At 33.2% G+C, this 21,338-nt stretch overlaps 1 protein-coding gene across 11 annotated transcripts in view; it reads right to left on the reverse strand.

Moving 5' to 3' along the window:
- Nucleotides 1-1,979: 1,979 nt before the first annotated feature.
- The window catches only part of LOC149797374 (CD109 antigen-like), a 70,704-nt gene continuing 51,345 nt past the window's right edge, over nt 1,980-21,338 (reverse strand). For all 11 annotated transcript variants that reach the window (XM_089962146.1, XM_089962143.1, XM_089962141.1 and 8 more), the window contains exons 21-37: nt 21,125-21,238; nt 19,976-20,077; nt 19,500-19,628; nt 17,127-17,265; nt 16,185-16,361; nt 15,274-15,355; nt 13,385-13,541; nt 12,980-13,054; nt 10,793-10,970; nt 10,137-10,354; nt 8,950-9,099; nt 8,375-8,437; nt 7,649-7,758; nt 5,860-6,007; nt 5,339-5,441; nt 3,641-3,731; nt 1,980-2,097 (exon numbers count right to left, since the gene is read on the reverse strand). In XM_089962146.1, the coding sequence (XP_089818272.1) occupies nt 2,079-2,097; nt 3,641-3,731; nt 5,339-5,441; nt 5,860-6,007; nt 7,649-7,758; nt 8,375-8,437; nt 8,950-9,099; nt 10,137-10,354; nt 10,793-10,970; nt 12,980-13,054; nt 13,385-13,541; nt 15,274-15,355; nt 16,185-16,361; nt 17,127-17,265; nt 19,500-19,628; nt 19,976-20,077; nt 21,125-21,238 (2,055 nt within the window). In that variant the 3' untranslated portion in view covers nt 1,980-2,078. The remainder of the gene's footprint in view (nt 2,098-3,640; nt 3,732-5,338; nt 5,442-5,859; nt 6,008-7,648; nt 7,759-8,374; nt 8,438-8,949; nt 9,100-10,136; nt 10,355-10,792; nt 10,971-12,979; nt 13,055-13,384; nt 13,542-15,273; nt 15,356-16,184; nt 16,362-17,126; nt 17,266-19,499; nt 19,629-19,975; nt 20,078-21,124; nt 21,239-21,338) is intronic.

The raw sequence follows: 21,338 nt of genomic DNA on the forward strand, positions 1-21,338 counted from the left end.
GTGGTGCATTAATACAAATAAGTTAATGAGGACTGTGGCGTGACCGTGTCACCTGAAGTGCACAGTTTTTATGCGTGAGCCAAACAAAATAACAACATAAAACGTTGCATAGTATCGAGGTATTATCACATTTAATATATGGATGTTATATGAAATTAACAATAAATAGTTAACATTTATTACAAGAATAGGTTTCATTTTCATCAGTTCAAATTTAGAAAATTGTATGTAAATAATGAAACAATTCTGGGCCCACACCTATGTTGTAGTGTATAGGCTATTATCATAACGAAAAGTTACACGTAGCACAAGTGTTCGTGCTTGGGTTATTCACGGGTAATTAGTGATCTGTGTCACTATCGTATAACTCCTTTTCTTTGGAGGACGTGAAGTTATTTGTGACATACTTGTGTTGTTCTTAATATTGATTGTAAAATCATGCCCTTGTATAAAAAAACCTCCAAAGACGGGCCATGGCGGATAACCATGTGCTTAACTTTCAAGTTCACGGATTCTTTCAAAATTTATTTTTGGGTCTTGGAAATATGGCAAGTGCTTTTTCTTGTTGAGTTTAATTATAGTGGCGTGCGCACAACTGTGCATGTGCCACTTTGGCAAGTGCTACCGTGAAATTTGCTTATGGATTAATGTGTTGACAAATAAATGATTCCTTCTGGTTGGTAAGTGCATTATTTGTCAATGAATATTATAGGTATATTTTTTATTCAACTAAGGCACAATGGAGATGCTTAACAAAATTCAAATAGAGCATGTTTGACATTTTCTGCTGTTACTAAGTTTTCTGTAGTTATTAAGAGAGTTGGGAAGCTATGAAGTGTATAGGTCTATAGTCTATGTGCATGGATCAGTGCTTTTGGCTAGCGTATATTATTGTTTGTTAATTGTTTTTGTTTCTTAAGTCCAACATGTCCTTGTCTTTGTCTGTCTCATTAAACTCGAAATGTTATAAATTATGTTCACAATCCCACTTGAAAGAGATGTCTTCTCACTTTAAGTTTCTATGTTCTTTCTCTACCCGAAGGTGCAAGATATTGTTAAAACTTAAAAGTGTTTAATAAAGTTGATGGTATGTTAGGGACTATCAGAGAGGATTCAAACATTTTATTCAAGTACTCCGCACTAATGCTCTTTGCAGTTTTGAATTATATGTTACACTTTCATGTATGCATTATACCAAATAACTAGACAGTGTGTGTGTGTGTGTGTGTGTGTGTGTGTGTGTTGCTAAAAATGTTTTGTATGATGAGTTATCAACTTTGGAGAGACCCTTAGTTGCTTTATGAGAGAAGTTCTTTTTGTAATATCCTTGTTGTTGCTGTTGTTTGAATTAAGACACCTCTTTCTGGCACATCAGAAGAGAACAAGGGTTTCTTCCTCTTGAAAAGTAGTTCCTAGCATGAAGATTCCACAATTGAGACAACCGGTATGAGAAAATCCAGACTGAGATAAGAAAAGTAAGGTGTGCCAATTAGCCAGATTCCTCTGTTGCATGGTGGGAATACCACAGGTGTTGCATACTTGAAAACACGATCATACACAAATAGGAATTGGAGACCTACAAATTACTGTTCCGGTCTGACATGAACAGCTTTTAATTAACTGTGCATATGTTGAGATTTTAAAGTCTCAATGATGTTGATGATGTACATTGTTTCAGGCAATGTAGAACTGGGTTTCCCTCTGTGAAAAACTCATGATGAGTACATATGAGAAGGAGATAACAATGTTTGGATTGTAATGTTCGCTCTCATATGATTGTTAATACATGTACTTACATTGTAAAATATTCACTCTCATATAATCTGTATATCTATTCGGATTTTAAAGGTAGCTAATGTTTTTTTTTATCATGCAAGACCTGCAAGACATAAGACGTGGAATTTTTCTGCACAGCTGAATTTTGTTGAAAAAAAGTAACACTGGCAAAACCTCTAATAATAAAAGAATGAAGAGATTAATTCGGTTTATATATTTATTGTAAATGTTTGTATGTTTGTCAAAAATGATTCATATTGCATGAGTATAGTTTATATTATCTCAATTCCTTTTCCAATCTGTTACTTTCCAGCATGAGCCCTGGAAAAAGAAAAGAACAGAGCATTTATTACCAAAGAAAATTCTATATTGGCTACTTTATCTGTCTGAAAATAAAATTTTCCCTTTGGTAAAAAAAGCAGGACAAGATCCTAAATTTAGGAAACTTCACAATTAAATGCACACTCAAATCCACATATTATTCATGTTGCTTCATATTTCTTACAGTTTAAATAAATTTCATCATATTTAAAGACATTATGACCAAAATGTATTGCATCTTTCAGATCACTTGCATGTAACATAGTTTATTTATAATTTTAAATCAAAACGTTGAGTTTGAATACGCAATGAAACTGTAGAGTCTCGTAACCTCTGTAAAGTCTCGTAACCTAACGCTATTTAACATGTCATAGCAAGATGCAAGTATGCTGGCTTATCTACACTTATGCTAACATATTATGCATGGCTTGCGACTCAGCTGGAAAAAGTGATGGGTTGATGTATCTTGGATATTTGCCTTGTCTGACACACAAAACAGGGCATCTATGAAGCTTTGTTATCATTCCTAATGACCATGAACTCAGATGTTGTCAGAATGTGCCATACATAAAAATGTATCCATGAGAAAATGTGGAAAACAATATATTAAGTTTTCTCTATAGAACATTCTGCCATTACACTTACCTGCAGTTAGATATAACTGACCACAATAAATTAATTTCCAGTATCATCTGATGAGATAGGAAAATAGCTGTTAATAGAGTAAAAGCTGATTCTTGAAAACAAGCAAAAAAAGTAAAAATGCAGTCCTTAATATTTAATACAGCCCTTACTATTTAGTACAGTCCTTACTATTTAATACAGTCCTTACTATTTAATGCAGTCCTTACTATTTAATACAGTCCTTACTATTTATTGCAGTCCTTACTGTTTAATACAGTCCATACTAACACAGTCCTTACTATTTAATACAGTCCTTACTAATAAAGTCCTTACTATTTAATACAGTTCTTACTATTTAATACAGTCCTTACTATTTAATGCAGTTCTTACTATTTAATACAGTCCTTACTATTTAATGCAGTTCTTACTATTTAATGCAGTCCTTACTATTTAATACAGTCCTTACTAATACAGTCCTTACTATTTAATACAGTCCTTACTATTAAAGTCCTTACTATTTAATACAGTCCTTACTATTTAATGCAGTCCTTACTATTTAATACAGTCCTTACTATTTAATACAGTCCTTACTATTTCTGGATGAGGCTGGTTTTACTTGTTTAAGTCCTCTGATTTTGTGATGTCAGCCATACTGGAACATCCAAATTGCACATGTTGCTTAAAAACAAGCCTTTCATGTGAAAACAACCTTTTCCAGCAAGCATTTTCTACATAAATTATAGTGAAATTAATTATTCATGTAGGTATAATGATCATGCAGTTTATGCAGGTTGCCTGGGACTCCAATCCCTGAGTTTAACCTACAGCAAACCTTGTTATGCAGGAAACTGCACATGGTTTATGTGGTAAGATTACCCATATACGTTAAGAATCACTATTATCTTTATCCTGAACGTACCTTGCTGCCTGGCAACCACACTCAGCACATACGTCACAAATGTCTGAGTTCTGCAGTACATGTGACTGGTAGAATTTCGTCACTTGGTTACCTATATAAAAAACTCCAATGTTTTATTCACTGTGAAAAAGTGATAATAAAGAAATACCTTTCATTATGCAAAAAGAAATAATTTATCCTTTCCTAAATCACGTACAATTTATTTTACAGTATAGGCAAGATGCAAGTTATAAATAATGTGGAGACAATCCATCATTCCACATCGAAATACTCCAATAATAGCTTTATTTGATAGAATCTTTATTTTGTATAATTTTATTATGATGTTTACTCACCAAGTATGATTTAACGAAAAATATTTCTCCTTAGCTTCAAAATATAGCAGTATATACCATGCTCTCTGATATACAATTCATCCCTGGTATATATATATTTATATTTAAATAAATAAATAAACAATTTATCTATTACATAACTTTCAAAATATAGTTCCAACATAAAGCAACGTTGCAAAAATAGTTGTAAAGTTAACATGTACAAACTTGATCATTGTAAATGACGGATATTTGCAATCTCTAATTTTAACACATTGTCTATTTGACTTATTTGGGCATTCTTCATGTTAATGTGCCTTCATAAGGTAGTGATGACAAGTAAAATAATGTCTTACAGCAACAACTATTAGACTAATTATATTCAGTTGGTTTATTTAATATTGTTATTACTTAAAACAAAAACTAATTAATGAACATTAATACTACTATATTGCTAATTTAGAATTAAAATAATTTTTTTTTATAGAGTTATATATATTCTCATAGCACAAATTATTTGTGTTTTATTTAATGAACAACTTAATATGATAATGGTTGCTTTAGCATGCAATGTCTTTGTTAGCACATGTACCATTTGGTATTTAGCAATTAAAACAAAAACCAGGAATCACAGTAATGAATATTTACAGATAATTTAATTTATACTGGTTGTTATGTAATTACTTTGCAACATTCGCTGTAGTTTGAAGTATACAAGCTCTTGGCCAAATATGACCCATATATTCGAGACCAACAGACATACGTTGCAAGCAGATGACGAGTTAACAAAAATTTAGCGAGAAGTACAATTTGGTTTCTGCATGTTGATATCAACTAACTATCCTCCAAATGTCTATGAATGGTTATGCTAATCAATTAACCTCCAAATGTTCATGAATCAATGTGCTAGCCTTCGACCAGACGGGCATGATTAACTGAATTTGAACATAATATAGTCTATATAGTTGACACAGTATCAGACGTGTTTAATTTATATTAAAATTTAGAAATCAAATTTATCTTCAACAACCCAGATAACTGCATATTGCAAATTATGAAAGGTTGTCTCTTCGTTGTCTCCTTTAGAATACAAAGTAAAGTAAAAGAACTGCTAAGCAAAACCTATTCCCATTCTCATTGCATGTTTACTCTAGGTAGATATTAATCTTCATGTCTGATCGGTGATTGTGTCACAAAATGACAATCTACCTAGTTTTAGTATATCTAACAACTAAATTAAAAAACTATAATTGGTGCCAATGAGCAGTTAAAATTAAAAAAAAACAGGTCATTAGAAACGTGTAATTCTACTTTTGAGTGACCAATATCAATGTAAGAAATAAAATTGAAGATATTTTCTAAGATAACTATATTCAACTCTTACCTGGCTGGTAGTAATCATACACCCTCACTGCCACTGGCTGGGACTTGGCCACAAGCCCAGTACGAACAACATCAATGGTTAGACACAGTGGCGTTGTGCTTATCTTGTTTAGATGAAAAGAAAATATTTCAAATGAATATATGTGTATAGTAGGCAACACATGTTCCAATATTTTTTCTAGTAGTTCAAATGAATAAAATGTGGAAGATTTCCTGTTTTAAATATTTATGAGTGAAATTAATGAGGACAATTTAGTCACCTAATTTAAGAATGGTATACTTTAAATTATGAGTATAACAACATCTATCAGGTTTGATATTTTCTCCTTAATTTATTCAACCTTACAATGAAATTTTTCATGCAAAAAATGGATCCTTAAATTCAGCTTTCATTTATTCCTGAAGGGATTAAAATAATACAGTATTTGCTGATACTGATTTGTACAGTTTTAACTAATACATGTCCCATTAATATATCTTATGAATAGTATCACAAATATGAAAACCCAATATCATGTTTACCTCATCAAAATATAGGATAACTTTCCTGTTCTGTGTCTCAACCTTCTTAAGCCCTAATACTGTGCCAATACTTTCCAGGTCCGCCTCAAACCCTGTTGGGACACCGAACTCCTGTACAGCCATTCCACTTGCCCCTTCTTTCAGCCACCTGCAACACACACCATATGACAGGCCAAAAATATTCAAAACGTTCTGAGATTTCTGCCAATATTTACATGGTACAGTTTCCTATTAATGATCTGATATTGCAAGTCGGTGATTATTGTAAGAACTATGGGACGAGGCACGTAGAGAAGTTATTTGCACCAGATAGAAGGCAATGTTTTCAACAAGTCTAGAACTATAAAAGCCTGGCATCATTTTGTTTTATGTTAGTTGTGCATTTTAGAGCGATACCATTTGCAATGGATGTTGATATTTAGTAGGTTAACAATAGCCTGTAAACTAATCTAATCTAAGCAAACAATGCCTTCTACCAATTTCAATACATTAAAAGCTTTCTTTAATGTGTGCTTCAATCGCAAACTAAAACCTTTATCTGACATGTATAATGTTTTTGTCTCCAACATGCTCCTAAATTTCTTTGCATCTCAATCAACATGAGATAAAATGTGGACATCAAAGATAGGAAGTGTTTATTTAACAGCATCATTAAAAGCCTCAAATAAAGCATATAGATTGTTTATTTAACATTCAATGTTTGAAAAAGAGGGAGTTGAAAGAACCTTAATTTAGAAAAAGTGATTAACACTTTCTAAAATGCAATAGAGATTAATTTATTAGAATGGCTTGAAGTTTGTTTCTGTTTCAAATATGCAGAGCTATTTGTGTAAACATCAGGATTGTGAAAAGGTGAATGCAAACATCAGAAATCCAGCTGAGATAAATTGAAATCTGTAGTGAAACTTCAAAGGGCAAAAATTCAAAATGTTCTATCTAAATAAGTCTCCATTTCATTTAATCTTAGAAAATAAAGCTCAGAGTGGAATTAACTGTTATGCAACGTATTTAAATTGTTCAGTAATCAGAGCATCAACACTGAGGTTCTATACTCATGTCATCATGTTAAAACTTAAAATATAAACCGGTATGATGAACAACAAACCTGAAACTCGAAGGCATTTTCCGTTGTAAGTAAATATGTTAGTTTTTACACAAAGCTTTTTTTGCAGATAAAATCATAAAACATCATCCATGTTCTAGGTTCAAAAGTGTGATAAAGACTTGTAAAAGCTATATCATCATATAGTTATGGGGGGAGCCTTCTAAAAAAAAAAAACAATGCATGAATAGTGCTGAGGAAAGAATGCCTGTTTTTTTAAACAGTACATAAAATGATGATGTCTTAGTATAATGTTCATAAACACTGTAATGTTGTATACAGGAAGGCAACATATGCCAAATATAATTCATCTCTTTCTGTATTGCATTTGAAACCTCTGCTACTAAAGTCTAAAGGTGACTTGTAGCACACTATTCATATCACAAATTCTGCCAACCGAAAGTAGCACATAAATTACATGTTTGGCTGTACCATTTGGCCAAGAAATCTTATTATTCAGCTTTGCTGTGTATGTTTCCAAATCACAATCGATGATGTCCCAATCTTTCAAAATCTGCATTTGAAAGTTAAGATCACACTATTCCATGCTATCTAAATAACCATGACAAAATCATCATAAACCTGACAAACAATATTCAGACACAGGCACACACAACTCAACCTCAACCCTATATGTTTATGTGTTTTATGGATGATAGTTCTCAAAATGTGGATAAAGAGACTAACGTTGCACATGTCTTCACGGTCAGGAAATCAACGGTTTCTTTCACCATCGTGATATCTACTTGAAAGGACACTTCCTCGATTTCCTGCTCAACATTGAAGAAAACACTGACCTGAAATAAAAAAAAAGCTCAGTATCTGTTTACACAAATTATGAGAAAATTAAATTATTTTTTGGCAATAAATTATTATTAAGTAACAATATAAAATAGAAGTTACAAAGGCCTGTTATCTGTGGTTTCATCAATATCTACCTTTGTGTATTTGGATAGGTATAATGAATCTTGATTTTTAAACAAGTGTAGCATAAATCCTACTAAAATCTATTTTAGCTAAAAGCATTTCATCCCCCTGTTTGCTTTTTGTTATTTTAATAAAGACTTCCGCATTGTACATAATAAAGCAAAACCTGTATATAAAGAACACTCTAATAAACACAAAATTTGCTATTTCATATGTCCCACTCAGCAGTTCTTAAATATTGTCATTTATGAGTATTTGTCTGTATGTAAAGGTGTCCTGGTTGGTGGCTGTCACTACATTTCAGCACTGTTTCTTTTTGGGGGCTTTAAATACCACAGCATATATTTATCCTAAAGTTCTCTATAAATGCAAGAAAAACTAGGATATTACTGCAAGTGAGGGTCAATGGTACCCTTCTGACTTTCAAAAAGAGCACTGTATGATTAATGAATACATTAGCTTGCAATTCGCTAAAAGGATACTTACTTCAACTAGGGCCATTCCATTGCCAATGGCTGATACACGGACTTCACTGGGAACACTTGGAAGCTGAAGCAACAAAAACGACAGTAAAAAATGCAGCCATCTTAAATAGTTCATGTTCAACAAAGCACTGAGCAACTCTTAAGTTTTTGGTATATAATGAAATTATGAAATCCAATTGTTGTTGAATATATGTTTAAATCAATGGCATTCATTATCTAAATCTTGAAAACACTGACGACTGTATTTCGAAGCAAGCAAGGAACCTAAAAGTGTCCAGGAAATATAAACATTCTGTAACTGGGCTTTACGTTCTTTGAGCAACATATTATTTTTAAGAAGAGAAACTGTCCATGAAGTAAAACCTCAGAACTGAAATATGACGTACTTATGAAAACGCCCGGATGTGCATGAATCATTTCACCAATATGTACACATTATTTTCAGGCAATAATTATTACACCATGACTACGATCAGATTAACTCTCTCTCTCTCTCTCACACACACACACACACACACACGTTCAAATATAATATGATGTTTTCTTCCTCTAGCTAACTAAAGAATAATTTAGTACCTCAGTAGTCTGGAGGACAAGGGCATTAATCTGACTGATGTCAAAGGACTTCAGGACATTTTCCGTTGTTACGTTGACATGGACATTAAAATTCTTTGAGTATGCCAATCTGGCAAATGATGACAGAGCTTGAAGGGCCAACACTGTGTCCTACAAATAACAAAACAAAGTGGTCAATATCATACGTGTTTCAAAGACGGTGGTACCTTAAAATCAGTAACCAGCCAATGATAACTATTAGATTTTCCTTCTTGTACATAGGTGTCACTGAATCATTAGAGGTATTTTGTTTACATGCCATTATTAAAATAGTAGACTGTACATTTACTACTAAATTCAAGTAAATCTCCATATCAATCTTTAATTAATGCATCCATTCATTATGTCATTTAAGTTGGTAGAGGAAAAACCTTATGAAAATTCAACATGTAAAATATTCTTACAACAAATTTAACACTTATTGTATGAACTATGCAATATGCCACACCCACAGTATGAACATTACTGTATTTCATACCCACAATATGAAGCATACCATATGCCACACCCACAATACAAAGCATACTATATTCCACATCCACAATACGGAATGCCATTACATAGTCCATGTACAAATGCTTTGTAAACTCTGTCAAGATATTGATAGGTCAAATTGCATGATCTTACATTGTCTTATAAGTATCTTTAGTAGCTACAAATATATTTGACTTCAGTTTTCTTGAGTATATTCAAAGTCATAGACTTGAAAGTTTTAAATGAAGTCAGTGGTAGTTCTCATCATAACTGATGATGAAAATATCTCTTTCTGGAGAACTATTTAGATTCTAGAATTACTGTATGGAATGCAGGTTTTATTTGTCTAATGTTTTCATTGACTGCACAGCCTCAAGTATGAACATAGGTCGGTCTGATTACTATAACATTTAGGCAGAGAAATGCTTTAAAAACGGTGTAGTCTTATGAATCTACACTTGTGGAATTAATCAAACGAAACACCTTGACAGTCATACAAATATCGTGTATTTGCCACATGAGTGGCACAAACGTGAGAGTCCCACAAAATGGCTGATAATGAATAACCAGACCTTAAAGCCTGCATCTGGGACTGAGAAAATTTACCCTTGGGTTTGCAGAATTCAACACGAGTTTATTTTACCATTGTACTATAGATAAAGATGAATAATTACCTGGGTTGAAGAGAAACCTCCTCTTGGATTTCTCTGGGTAATGATCCACTTCATAACATTAAGCCCCGCGCTGAACTGATTCTTTTCAGCATATACCATTAAAGCATAGGCGGTCATCTCAATGTCTGTTGGTTTGGATTGTTGATTTGGAGGTGTCCAGATGGCACTGCCATGTCCCGTTGTCTTGCTTTCAGGTTTGTGCCAGTGTTTCATTCCATCTAGTCAGATAAATGTTTTAAAACTTAGCAATAATTGTATTTAGGGGAATATTAATGCTAATTAATCCCTGGCAAATTTGTTTAGCTAAAAGAAGCAAAACTCGAATTGCTTTACTAATTTTATCACTTTAAATTAGATATAATATTTTTAGGATATTTTACATATTACATAGCAACATTTCTCTGAGTGATCAATGAATATTTTTTCCTGCTTTCTCTGTCTCAAAAGGAGATACAAAGAAATGCAAATTTATCTCCTATGGAATCATACTTTAGGACAAGAAGTCAAATACCAAGAAGACAGAAACCAAAAGTGTAATTAGTGAAGTGTTACAATACATATTCAAACTCATTACCAACTAGATTGTTTTATATAAGGCACTTCAAAAACAGTCTGTGTGAAGAATATGATGTAAGGAATATGAGGTGTGTTTATACCTTTGACAATAGCATGGCTTTCAAGTGTAGCAAAGACTCTGTCAGCAGAAGTGCTATGAGCAAGAGTAAGAGCATAGCTGGTAATTGCTAGAGGATAGTCATCGGTCAGGGTCGATAACTGCGATTCCAGGTAAACTATTGCCTTGTCGGTGGCCTTCTTGATCCGTTCTTGGATGCTCTATTAGAAACATTATGCAATTAAATTTTATTTTAAGAACAAAAATACACATTGGCTGAATTATATCATACAGTAGGGGCAATACATACTTGATTGATCATTAGTATGGGCATACATACTTGATTCATCTTTAGTAGGGGGCTTTCATACTTGATTCATCTTTAGTAGGGGGCATACATACTTGATTCATGTTTAGTATGGGGCATGCATACTTGATTTAAGTTTCCCACAGGATTGTGCAATCAACATTGATGCAATTTCTTTGGACAATAAAACTGTTGAAACTGATGGCTCCCAATTGACTCAAGAATTCTAATTTGAAAAAAAAACACATATTTGATCATTTTTCTGTTGAACTGAATGCTATATGCAAAGTAATCAATTCGTTTTCAAAACCTACCACATAAAACATAAATACAACTGCATTCATTTACTATACGTATAAATTAACACTGATGCACATAGCTTTGTAAGGTTTCTTATCAAGCTATCAGCTTTCAAGACAAGCTTAATGATTATTAAAACATGCCCATATAAAACTGAAGATTGTTATTGCTTTGATGAACCACTGAAATGTTGCAATAATTATTTTGGTCAAGGGTTCGATACCAGCCCAGGACAGCTATGGTCAGATGCCTTGGTGTGCCTTTCGGAAAAGCACTTAACCCTCATACGATATAACCAATAATGTGTTAGATGTGCCATCAAAACCATACAAAAAACACGTTTTATACATACATGTAGAATAGATAAATAGTTAAAATGATAATTAGTATATGATGCCGAGAGAGTGTAGATAAATTCAATAAACGGTTATCATCAATCAAGATTCTGAAAGAGAATGTGCATTTCTACACACAATGTTATAAGAATGTTGAAAATGTTTGAAATTTAACTGCTCTAACACTGCATTCGTCAGTTTAATTTTTCAAAGAATTGCTAAAGGTTCCTTCCATCAATGTCTACAAGTCCTCAGAATTCATAGACAAGCTGTAAATTAAATTTTAGTATACAATATCAACAAGAGTCAAATGTTTGGATGTCTAAGTGGGGAGTAGCAAAAACTGCCAGCTACAATGGTTCATACATCTATATAAGCCAGGCTGACTCCATATGTTAAATTTGTCTTCAGCTGGGTATAGTAAAAGTCCAAATAAGTACAATGGAACCCCCACTATAACGTGATAATTTATAACGAGTTGCAATGGTCACGAGTCACTTTTATATAAAAAAATTAAGCTGAACGCATAAAGCATAAATTATTTACTGGTCAACTGATTGCGTTTAATAACACCATCAAGCCCAGCAAACATGTAGGCGGCTTTTGTTTTTGATGTTTATAAAACTGTATGAATCTTTTATCGACCACCGCATTGTCTGCTGCTTGGTTGTGTATGCAGTTAAAGAAGAAACACAAGTTGGCTATTGTTTGAGCAATGATTGTATACAGAATTAATTGAAGACAATCACATAAACAACTTACTGGCTTTACTCATGGATCAGTAATAAGTAACATTTCCGATAATGTTTATTTTGTCATAACACTTCAAGAACCTCGTGATATTGTTAAATTTCAGAAGCTACGCCATCATCATATTATATTAAAATTCATATGCAAAGTCTTCCCCAAAATGATAATAAACATTTTACACACTATTTATCATACTTAAAAAAAAATAATGTTTTCCCGGTATAAGAAAAATACATGTATTTTAAATTTCAGGAACCATGCCACAATCATATTAAATTCGAATTCATAAGCGATCTCTTCCCCATAATTATAATAACTTTTTTATACACTATTTTATGTACTTTGAACAAAAAATATTTTTTCATGTGCGAATGAATATACGACATTTCAGGAGCCACGCCATGACCGCGTTATATCTGAATTTGCATTATAGCAGGGCACTTTATAATGGGGTTGCACTGTATTATAAATTTAGACTTCGTAAGTATAATTAAACTTAAACAAAGAAATCAAAGAAGGTATATTTAAATTAGCTTACTCCACCAATGTCTTTGTTTTCCAGAAGAGCGACAAGAACAAAGGCTGTAAGAGCTGGTCCCGATGACGAGCCGCCCTGAAAAAACCCAACATAAGTCTATCTTAAGTATCACCGTCCTTCGTAATACATTGTTTGCTACAAATACTCATGATGGCTGCAAAATGTGACAAAGGTAATAATGTTGAAATAAATCACACTGAACTAGAAAATTAATTGTTATCGGCTACATCAACCAAAATTGGTACCAGATTCATTTAAATTTTGTTTTATTGAATGTGAAATAATAAACTTCGATCTTAGAGAAGTTGAAGCATTCTTAGCCATCAATTATCATCAACTGAACATGAGAGGTGCATTGTTCTTGAAAAGACGATAAAATATGAAAATAATTAACACATCTTTAACCTGCATATCTGTGTGAATGACCCGGCCAGGCTCAGGGAAGGAACCATCTGCATTCTGTCTTGCTACCATCCAATCAATAGCCTTCTTAATAGTGTCATCATCAATAAAGATGTATTTCTTTGCTTGATGGAAAGATTTTACGACAAAAGCTGATAGCCTGAAAAGACAACAAAGGCACATTAATTGAATGTCATTGTAAATATCTGGCACAGATATAGGGAAATCTCAGTCAAGGGATTACTTTATTTGCTTTCTCACAGGCTCTGCCAATAAAATGGCAAATAAAGCAAGACTTACCTTGTTAAATATTTTTTTACCCATTTACTTATTCTTGTCTTTTATGAATGATTCACATAAGAGAAATGAAAGAATAAAACCGACAAATTGATTCTAGCATGAGAATTCATATTTGTAACTTGATCTAATGTAATTCACATTTTGTATTCTCCTGAAACTGGCCCAATGCAAATGTTCAGAAGACCCTTAATATATATATTAAAAGTTGAAAGGCACAAAAATCCTAAAAAAGTTAAAATCTAGCAGCCCCAGGTGTATGTCAGGTGAACTCAGTTCATTTGATCAATCGAACACTATTTTAAATGTTATTGTGTATGTAACATAAACTACCTTAAATTAACCGACTTTTTCATAACTGTGATCAAAATTGCAAGGCAGCCAAGCGAAATGAATACTTTGTAAAATAAAGAGCTTGATTTCACAGATACGGACCATTATGGACAAGCAAGTTTCAGAGAATTCTTGAACTGGCATTCAGAGATATCCTCAGGGATGATAAGAAGTTTCATTATTACTTCCAATGAAATCATGACATCAATATTGTACTAATTGAACAATACAAAAATTGTATTCAACATAGACGATTGTCTCATGAAATAAATGTTGTGTGTTTTAGAAAAAAAAGGTATCTTGTTTGGTGGTGTATCAACAGTTAGTCTAGTTCCCTGCTCTAGGGACTCCTGATTTGGCAGGATACTATTAAACACCATTAGGGGAACCAAACTCATCAAGAAAACAAAAAGCAGTGACGTAATACACAGATTTTTTTGCATATACATGATGGTTATTGACACCAGTTGGAATGATCTTTCACATGTTGGACATTTTGAAAATAAATGTTATTTAAAATAAATAACGAAAAACTTTATTAGAAAAAGTGCAATATTAAAAATTATTATCAACGTGATTGTAGAATAAGGATTCAGTCATTAAACAGAAGTTTTTGAGATCCCTTGGTAACTCGCGCCCTCACTTATAGTGCGGTCTATGTTTGTGGACCCCGTTGTGTGCGAGTTATCAATGGAGAGGTGTATATGGTTTGTATTCAATCCAATTTTTAATAATACAGGAATGTTTATTTGACTATTTACATTATTTTAGATCGTGACCAATTTTAGACAGTAATGAATAAATGTAATACACCCACAAAGTAATAGTTTTTTGGGGGGGTTATAAAACTATTTTGACATTGCCTTAAATATAGTTCATAATACAATAAAGTCAATCACTTTCGAAGGCTAACTGCTTTTGTGTGTTTGGTGTCTGAAATAAAATTTTGAGATCTATTCAATCAAAGTTTATCATGAATTTGCTATTGTGCATTTGCTTACGTTACAACATTTCATTTAATTTGTATTTAAATTAAACTAAATCTTGTATAATTTCATTTTGTTTTTCCTGATAAAATATTGTTCCTAGGTGTTTTATGACAGCTATACCACTGGATAAGATGGAGACTGTAAAAATGTAGATACTTTTCTGTTCATGGCAAAATGATATACTGCTTACTTTTCTGTCAAAACTTGTAAATATATATGTTTGTGTGTGTGTGTGTGTGTGTGTGATTATCTCAGATCTATTTTCCAACATACCACATGCTTCCAGACTGATCTGAATCACCAAAAGCACTGAAAGACCCATCCTTGTGTTGGAATGTCAGTTCCCTCTGGTAACCTTGAAATTGAATACAAACAGAATATGATATCAAACCTACGACATATGGATGATTATGCCGAATCTTAAAAATATCCATTGGAAAATTTGCTTCGCAGATGGGATACTATTAATTTCTGCTGCTGTAGAGGTACAGATTTAAGCATTACAAGAATTGTGGATTATCAGACAGTAAAATTTTACCGATCAATATATTTTCCATATTGCTTACACACCATAACTTGTCAGTTAATCGTATACACCTCAATTTTCAGTGAAACGTTATCGATTCGTTTTGCAGTTAAACGCATTTTTTAAGTTATATTTTGGAAAACATTTATTTGTTTTCAACTTCCGAATATCTCTATAACTTTAGGAAAGCCCTAAAAATATGTAATGCAAAATGCTTTAAGTCAGGAATACATTTTAAATGAAATGGTGTAGTTCAATGCATTTTTAGCAGATATAAGTTATGGCAAAACTGAGACTACAATCTCAAATAAAACTTTGATATAATATCACCGGATACGGCATACATATCCAGATCAAGGGTTTCAATTACATTTTTCCAGGACAAAATCCACAATCATATAAATATGAGCTTGTGCAATTGTTCGTCATCTTACTTTTGAAAGGTCCTCATCATTTTATTATTGCTCCTTCACAATATTCCAGTTTATATCATTGAACGAACTGCTGTTCATTTCCTAAAATTTGCATGATAATCACAATATTGATAATAATAATAATAATAATAATAACAGTTATAGTAGTGATAGTAGTAAATTACAATCATTGGTTTTGTCGCTAATAACGTGAAACTTTTCTCACTAATGGTCATTACACAGACCTTTCTCCATAAAGTTGATAGCCTTGTCATGTATTTCGCCTGTTAGCTGTCCTGTTGAGGACAGATAATCCGCGACAAATATATCTGGGGCAAATCCAATCATCGTCTGTTCTCCGCATCCATATGGCATGGTGAGAAGCTGATCCAGACCGCTAACAGTAGGGCCCATTAAATCACCTGAACAAAAATTAACAAGACGAAATATATTACCTTATGTAAAATAAAAGACATGTCAAAAATTCTATCAATTAGAAAAAGTGACAATAAGTTACTTTTGTTTAAAAACTGTGCGTGCTTCCAATTACTCAATGAAAGGAATTTATAAAAAGAAAATTAATTAATGTTGTAATTTATCAAAATGCTTCAATGAAAACTCAACTGTAATTTTGAATCTCTGGTGGTTTTACAGCATACAAAACACATGGTAATTATATTTCATGCCAGAAAGTAATATGCCTTGACGACAGACACACCACAACAGCCAGACTTGTCTGAACCAAAGGCAGAATTTGAACCTGCACACTACTGATCGCAAACCGGGCATGCTAACCAATGAACTACTGCTGCTCTTGCTAATAACATATTATACCATTCTAAAAATGAATCTGATTCGTCTAGAAAAGAGCAGATAATACGCTACCAAAAATATGTATGGCTTAGTGTATGAAATCTGATTTGTATTAATAATACTTTATATTATTTTCATAATTGCTACTCCTAGAAAAGTTCTACCTATTTATGAGAAATTATAAATCAATTTGAATTTATGCAATAAATAAAGTGAAAACCATCCAGGTGTTTGATCTCAAAAGAGACTAGGATCTCACAACAGTAATTTTGTTAGGTGAGATAAAGTAATGATTTGCAATGTGTTATATTATAATACTGGATGGTGGTCAATAACTGTCAATCTTGCAAATGGCATGATTAACTGAGATTTACCGATAGCTGTTACTCTGACCCTCTGCGACCCAGCAACAACACCAGCCGGAAGTGAGATGGGAATTGTCTTGGTGAATGTGGATGTGTTCTTCAGGTCAATGAGTACAGGGAAGTTGTATTCCTTTGGAACTCCCTCTGGCTGTCAATCAAAAAAGATAACTGTAGACAATAAATAACTGCTTATTCAGAGCTGTAATATAGTGAACTGGTATCTCGGCGACATATGGAATGTATGCTGGTGATATACATATACAATTATGGCAATGCAAATGCAACTAAAGTACAAGACCTAATTTCAATGTGTGCCTTAGGATCATCATGATTTTAATTATGTCTCCCTCTCCTCCCAACCCCATAATTATCCCCTGTACTGTAATTTTATTTCATGGCCATGACTAAAGGATAATAACCCAAAATGAGAGAGAGAGAGACAGAGGTTAATAAGACAAATAGTGAACTATAGGAATTTAGATGGTTTGTGGTTTAGATTTTTTTAACGTAGCTTTCATAATTTTCAAGTCACATCGCTACAATGTCTGCAGTGTGGCAGCTTAAAGTGATGTCAGACACTGGGGCATCATGTGGCATGATGTCCCACCCAGTTATATTATCCTGACACCAGGCTGACCAGTCCTAACACTAACCTCTTAATGCTGAGCGCCTAGTGAGGCAGCTGTTAGTACCATTTTTAGAAGCCTTTGGTATGACGGGGTTTGAACCCACAACCTCCTGCATCTGGAGCAGACACTCTAACCACTAGGCCATCGAAGCGGTCTGAATAATTGAGATGGTATTACTATGAGGATTCTAATTTTGACACCCACTGGATATGTACAATAAAAGATTGATAGAAATATATGTATAGATATATGTATGGGATTTAATTAGTTAGAATAATATACCTGGGATATTTTTTCAGACAAGTTAGAGCTGACTGCTTGTAATATAAATCATACATTTCCTATTTTTCTTCAAGCTGAAAAATTCTGTGAACTTTTGCGGAATATTAGAAGACATTATAACCATGCAGGATAACATTATTTTCTGCAGGTGACTTGCGTGGGTTATTACTTTCAAATGCTCCCAGACAGGCGAGCACATCCTGTAAAGGTATGGTATCTTTGAATGACTGATTGAATTGTGCTTGCATTAGCAGGATTGAAAATATTATAGAATCACCTAATGGGTCTAGAAGTACTTGCTATAATCTGGAATAGTGGAGTGGGTGGCCAGGGCAATAGAGGGTGATCACGGGCCCTGGTTGCCCTCCCCTTATGATGGCCCTTGGGGTGACCTAAGTTTTGGAATTCCGAAACATGATAATACAGGCAAAAATACAGCTCTTCATATTTTAGATCATTGCAGTATGTTGGTCTTTCTACCTTTCTACATACCTCGGTAATGTCTTTGCCATAGGCCATCCTTTGCAGAATATTAGAATATTACATACACAGAGAGAGAGAGAGAATGTTGCCATATAAAATATTTTGAGAAAAATATCACATATGTCACTGCATTTGCAGGTTCTAAACCTAGGATTTCCTCCTTGGGACATCAAGACGACTGCATAATTATTACAACCCTCTTTCAGACGCTCACCACTAAACCTGGTTTGGTGTATTTACAGCCAATGGTTTAGGAGAAGATTGAGTTTAGATCAGATGTATAAGGGACAGACAGTCGTAGGGTATGACATCAAAATATTTCGTTTCCCTCCCCATTCTGTCAAATTTGCACAAGCGTGAGGATGAAAATATGCAATACATGTAAAACTCATTATAAAATGCAGCTGTTGAGGTTGTATGTAATAAATACAGATGCTATATTTATAATAAATATGCCATATGCCCTCGGAATAGGTCTAGGTGAGACTTCCCAAAAATATTTATAATCTATCAACGTACTATAATACAAAGTTGAAATGTATATGATATATATGCTGCAATGCACACAGAAACACACACTTTATATATCTATATATAGTCTTCATGATTTATTGTGCCCAAGGGACATTTTGTACAGGCCAAGACGTTTATGATAGAAAGGCATAAAAAAATGTACATTATGTGAAGCACCCTCACCCACAAAAAGAAAGATCATTTCCTTCATTAACTGTGCAAGCATTTGTGACTGAGTGTTTAAATGGCATTTGAAAGGTTATCAGAATCTGGCAGCCCAGAGATTGATTCCACATATAATAGAAGTTATGGGCCATTTACCCATGCAAGAAATTATGTCCCATTTGCTTTGCGTGAAATTATGTCCAATTTGTCTCTGCAAGAACGTATGGCCTATTTATCAATGCAAGAAATTGTATTATTTACCCATGCTTGATTCGTTGGTAATAAGTTTTTGAAAGAAAGAAATGCGTACCTCAACCAGCAGCTGTCTTTTCACGGCATCAGCTGCAAGAGTGGATTGGGCCTTAACTGTGATGTCGATCTTTCCCAAAGATGTTGGAACTATAGGGAAGAATACAGATTTGGCCTCACCCGCTGGCACCTAAAGGACCCAGATATGTCAAAGTAATGAACTTACAATGTACCAGTAGCATTAAAAACAGTTACAAGCGTATTTATTAAGACTTATTGTAGCAACTTATACAACATACTCTCATAATACACTTTTGTTTCTCTAAGCATCATCTTCCATGCAATTTTTATTTACATGTCTAATTTTTTTTAAAAAGGATCCTTTCTACATTTTAAAGTTTACTACTATTCTAATGAACCATTATGTCAGAAAGAAAACTATGAATAAAGTTCAGAAATATGAATAACTTTGGAGGTGAATTTAGGATATTAAGATCGGTAAATATGATTAAAATCAACAGTATTCCCGGTACTTACATGAACTTGTTGAGTTGCTACCTGAGACAAGAACTGCTTGTGTCCATTTGAATCATTTATAATGTTCTTGAAGTCATTGGATTTCTCAAGGGTCACCAAAACCTGTCGAAGCAAAACAAACAAGATTGATCTGAGGAACAAAAGTTATCAAGTTGAATATAATTTTCCTTTTCTTACATTTTGTCAATAAAATTTTTAAAAATCCTTATTCACAATCCAGAAATACAGATTTATTTTTCTTCTCTCTTTCATTTCTTTTAATTGGAATATGTAACCTTCCATAACGGTAACTCATTAAATGTCATTCATACCCAGCTAGGCACTAATTTCTGTCAGTTCTATATTACCTTTATATACTGTAGACAACCTATGCAACCATATCGCTTGTACAGTCCAACATAATTCATCCCCTAGGTGAATATTGTGATGCCGACACTAAAATGCTGGTAATCATAATTTCAAACATTGGATAAAGTGGAATAAAATTTAACAGAAATGTATTAATATGACATATCTGACACTTTTAATGTCAATAGCAGGAGAACGTATGGCCACACTATTTGCTGCAAGATATTGTCTGCGGCTTAGACAATTGTGTTAAACTTAACAGACATGATTAACTGTGAATTGTGTTAATGCTGAAACTCGCTATTGCATTTGTGTTTAAATTCACAAAATTGAAAACTAAACATTCCCCATAACCCTCAGTTTTATATATTAGTCAAACAAATTTAAAGATATTTAAATTAATATATCTGTGATACAAAACTGAAAACAAGGTTAAATTTGTAGCCCATTGATAAATAATCAGACTACATCTGAGATTTAAAACTGAAAACGAGGTTAAATTTGTAGCCCATGTTTAGACATTCTTATACATGTACATGTTTTACGTAGGTACATAATTATGATGATAAAGCCTGTCCCATGTTCACTTCATTTCCAGGTGAAAAATCTATCGCTGGATGCACTGACATTTTTTAATAAAATTTGTGAACCTAAATGCAGAAAATAAACAAATGAAAACAACTTGTGTGCAATTATAATGACCGCTTTGCTTATCTCTGTATGTTACTCCTTTTTTTCTCCTTTTCTTTTTCTTTTCTTGTTGTTTTCTACTGAGATAAAATGTTTCCATTTTAAACTTACGTTCATATCCTGGGTCATGTAGTTGAAGACGTTGGCCTGAAGTGCCAGCTGTTCATCACGTACAACAGAGTAGGGTAGGTTGAGACTAACAAAGAAAGGACGGAACGTCTCAATCTGGAAATAGATGCGGTCTGCAGGTGAAGACTAATGAATACATCATTCAAAACATTTAGTCTTACATTGTATTAGATATGTATATCATAAATATTCACAA

Source organism: Sinohyriopsis cumingii, chromosome 6 (genome assembly GCF_028554795.1).
Source record: "Sinohyriopsis cumingii isolate HCF-2022 chromosome 6, ASM2855479v2, whole genome shotgun sequence".
Lineage (NCBI taxonomy): Eukaryota > Metazoa > Mollusca > Bivalvia > Unionida > Unionidae > Sinohyriopsis > Sinohyriopsis cumingii.